The sequence below is a fragment of the Triticum aestivum genome, chromosome 3D (assembly GCF_018294505.1).
Source record: "Triticum aestivum cultivar Chinese Spring chromosome 3D, IWGSC CS RefSeq v2.1, whole genome shotgun sequence".
In the NCBI taxonomy this organism is placed as follows: domain Eukaryota; kingdom Viridiplantae; phylum Streptophyta; class Magnoliopsida; order Poales; family Poaceae; genus Triticum; species Triticum aestivum.
In genome coordinates this window covers 80484178-80488139 of record NC_057802.1, presented here as the reverse complement: position 1 = coordinate 80488139, position 3962 = coordinate 80484178, and the positions used below count along the sequence as shown (strand labels likewise).

The 3962-nt window shown below is 52.8% G+C and overlaps 1 protein-coding gene across 1 annotated transcript; it reads left to right on the top strand.

Moving 5' to 3' along the window:
- The first annotated feature begins 2265 nt into the window (after positions 1–2265).
- On the top strand, positions 2266–3663 carry LOC123076169 (aspartic proteinase CDR1-like). Its single transcript, XM_044498558.1, has one exon. It carries the CDS (start codon positions 2266–2268, stop codon positions 3661–3663), a length of 1398 nt encoding a protein of 465 aa, XP_044354493.1.
- The last annotated feature ends 299 nt before the right edge of the window (positions 3664–3962 follow it).

The following is a 3962-nucleotide window of genomic DNA, read 5'->3' as shown; positions in this document are numbered from 1 at the left end:
AAACAGCACCACTGAAATATTTCATTTCGTATGTGTGAGTACTGAAAGTGAACCACTGAAATATTTCAGTGGGTACGTGCGTGTACTGAAAGTGCACCACCGAAATATTTCAGTGGCTACGCGCGTGTACTGAAACTGCTACACCGAAATATTTCTGGGGTTGCGTGCGTGTACTGAAACTGCGGTACTGAAATATTCAGTGTCTACCCGTGTGTACTGAAATTGCATTGCACTACTGAAAATTTTCAGTGTGTACCCGTGTGTACTGCAATGGCACTACTCAAATATTTCAGTGTGAACCTGTCAGTACTGAAATATTTCAATGCCTACAACTATCTACTAAACTTGCAGTATTGAAATATTTCAGTGTCAACCCAGAGTCTATCACTCTAAACTGTGTACTGAACTTTTTTGGAGGCACTTCTTGCAGCCAAAATATTGCAAGTTCAATTTACGCAGATTGCATCACGTAATTTGAACACACCTCTTGAGGTGACAGACAAAATTACCTATCATGGATACCACTCATTCACATCAAAACGTAGCAAGTAAACATAGCAATGCTATATGCCTAGACTCATTACAGCCTCGTCGATCAAACTAAGCGGCCATCCAGAGGCTACGGATTCAAGTACACAGGTCGCAAGAACATATTGCAGAGAATCAAATTAAGCAAGTGGCAAGTAATGATGAATGAAATTCAACAATCTTACCCTAAACATAGCTACGGCCGCCGTTCCGATGAGGAGAGCGGCGAGGGAAGCGTGGAGAACGGCGGGGAAGCGATGTCGCGACCACTGTCCTCCTCCTCTTGCGCTTCGGAGTCATCTCCGACTCGGCTAGAGGCTCCACAATCTGCAACGGCACCTCGTGCAACGTGGGTTCCTGATCCAGTGGATGCTCTACCCTGGATCTGAACGCCCACCACCTACGCCTGGTCCACGGGCTGGACGAATCGGCCTGCTCCATCACCCAGAGGAGGATCTCGACCTTGTGCATCGGTTGTGCGGGTGGGGGGGAAAGCTTTGCCCTCTCCCTCCTCGTCATTTGCTTCAAAGTGGCCATTGTTGTCCAGTTCATCTGCAATATGTTGTGAAACCAAGAACGAATCTCCGTCAACCTGGCCATCTTGACCTGGTCGCCGCCGGCGATCTCCATGAAGTCGGTGTTCTCGCCGCCGGCGATCTCAACGAAGTCGGCGTTCTCGCCGCCGCCGATGTGCTCGATCTGCTGCTCCATCGAGGATCTTGCGTGGATGGAAGAGGGGGTGGATGTGGAAGATGAGAAGAGCAAAGTTGCGGCCGCGAGAAGGAGGAGAAGGCTAGGAGATGGCCGCGGTTGCAATGGTGATGGAAGAGGGGAAGGAGCACGGCGGCGGCTTTGCATTGGACGAGAGGGGTGGCGGTTTTGCATTGGACGAGAGGGCCCCACCTTGTCATATATTTCCTAGGACTAAAATGCCCCTAGACTAATAGTACTTTCGAGTACTTTCATCCGCGTACTTTCGAGTACTACGTATGTATGCGCCGTTAGATCGAGACAAACGAACGGCTCCAAAAAATGCCAACTACTGTAAAAGTTGTATTCGATAATTATTTTGAGTGTTGTGAAATAAAAAAATATTTAGGGGATAAGGTTGGATAGCCGATTGTCGTATCCGTGTCCGTGGACTGGTGTGTGTCCGTTTTACAGGTCAGTGTGAAGATGCCCTATTTTCACTTGGACAGTTTTTCTTTCCACCACAATTTTGGGTAGGATGGGTATTTCGCAACAAAATATGGGTATATGCACAAACGCGTGCAATTTTTTTTAAGAGACGCTGCACTTTTGGGTATGCTGTTGGAGGTACTAGTATTTGGACAAAATATCCATATTTCGTAATTTCAATTATTCTGTAAAAAAATGGATTTGCGCCGTTGGAGATGCTCTAATCCTTGCCATTTCTCGAAGACTAGCAGTTGCTAGCATCCGCAAAAATAACCAATCGTCTGCCTCTTATTGCCACTTGTGCAAGATTGGTAAGTAATTAATTACTCCTCATCTCTTAGCATGAAATTAATTACTGCCTTCAAACTCTTCAGTTTCAAACGCAAAAAGCAGCAGAAAATTAATAGTAGTAGAAACTAGTAACCGCCCTCCCTCCTCTTCATCTTCCTCTTCCCAATCAACTCTAGGCTTACGTTACACTAACCCCTCTATTAATAAGACTACCCAGCACTGCGTGCTACTACGCCAGAGCATCATCGAGATCATACGTGATACGCCATGGCAGGTGCGAGATGCTACGCTCTCCTTGTCGTTGCCATTGTCCTGACGGCCCAGCTATGCGGATGCACGGCGTACGTCGGCCGCGATGGGTTTACCGTGGAGTTCATCCACCGGGACTCCGTCCAGTCGCCGTTCCACGACCCGTCGCTCACCTCGCACGGCCGCCTACTTGCCGCCGTGCGGCGTTCCGCGGCGCGCGCCTCAGCTCTCGCGCGCTCCTACGCCGGCGGCTCCCCTCACGGCGCCGTGTCGGAGGTCGTCCACGGGCAGTTCGAGTACCTGATGCACGTCAACGTGGGCACGCCGGCCACCAGGGTGCTCGCCATCGTCGACACCGGCAGCAACCTCGTCTGGTTTAAGTGCACCAACGTCCGTACCGCAGCGACGACGACTCCAGCAGCAATCGCCGGTGGCGCGAGCCTTGTGTTCAACCCGTCGTCCTCGTCGACGTTCGGCCGCGTGTACTGCCAGTCCGGCACGTGCCACAAGCTCCCCGGCACCTCCTGCGATGCCAGCTCCAGATGCAAGTACGCCCAATCCTACGTCGACGGCTCGAAGACAACCGGCCTCCTCTCCACCGAGAGTTTGATCTTCGACGATGGCCCCGGCGGCTGCGTCGGGTGCCGCCAGCGTCGGCAGCTGCTCGTGCCCAATTTCAGCTTCGGCTGCTCCACGGCTACGGCCGGCACGTTCCGCGCGGACGGCGTCGTCGGTCTCGGCAGCGGCGACTTCTCCCTCATCACACAGATCGGCGCCGGCACCTCGCTCGGCCGGAGGTTCTCCTACTGCCTCGCGCCCTACTACGTCAACGCCTCCTCCCCGCTCAACTTCGGCGCCCGTGCCGCCGTGACGGAGCCGGGCGCGGCGACGACGGCGCTGCTCCGCCCCGACCCGCGCAAGCCGCTCTACACCGTCGTGCTCGAGTCCGTCAGGATCGGGAACGCGAGGTTTGAGCACCTGTCCAACGTCATCATCGACTCCGGCACGACGCTGACGTTCCTGGACAAGGTTCTGCTGGACCCGATAATGGAGGAGATGACACGGCGCATTCACTTCGTGCGGAAGCGGCCGCCGAACAGGCAGCTGCAGCTCTGCTACAGCGTGCTCGGGCCGAGTGGTAAATTTTACTTCTACAAGTTTGTCCCGGACTTGACGCTGAATCTGGCCGTCTTCGCGGAGGCGGTGACGCTGAAGCCGGAGAACCTGTTCGTCGAGGTGCAGATAGGGACCATGTGCTTGATGATGGCGCCGGTGACGCCGCAGCAGCCGGTGGCCATCATTGGGAACATCGCGCAGCAGAACTTTCACGTCGGCTACGACCTTGACAAGGGCACCGTCACCTTCGCCCCTGCGGACTGCGCGAGATCCTACCGCTCGTCCTCCGCCTCCGTGTAGCTATCTCATCATCATTAGTTGCTAATAATTTTGCGTTTAGTGTTGCCATGTGGTGCATCTTTTCTTTTATGCGTTGCTCTTTGTCAGTTCGGCTCCTGAATGCCACATATGAGCTCTCTTTGGTTGGTCTTTCAGAGTAGCTTTCTAATAAAAAATTTAAAAAAAGAGTATCGATTAAGTAAAACCTTGGCGTGCCAAACTTATCTTAACCGCCCAGTCTGGCGTACCATTTGGAAATTGCGTGTGCCATCAAAAATCAAAATCCATGTTTGGAGGACTTTGCTTGGACCTATTCCTTG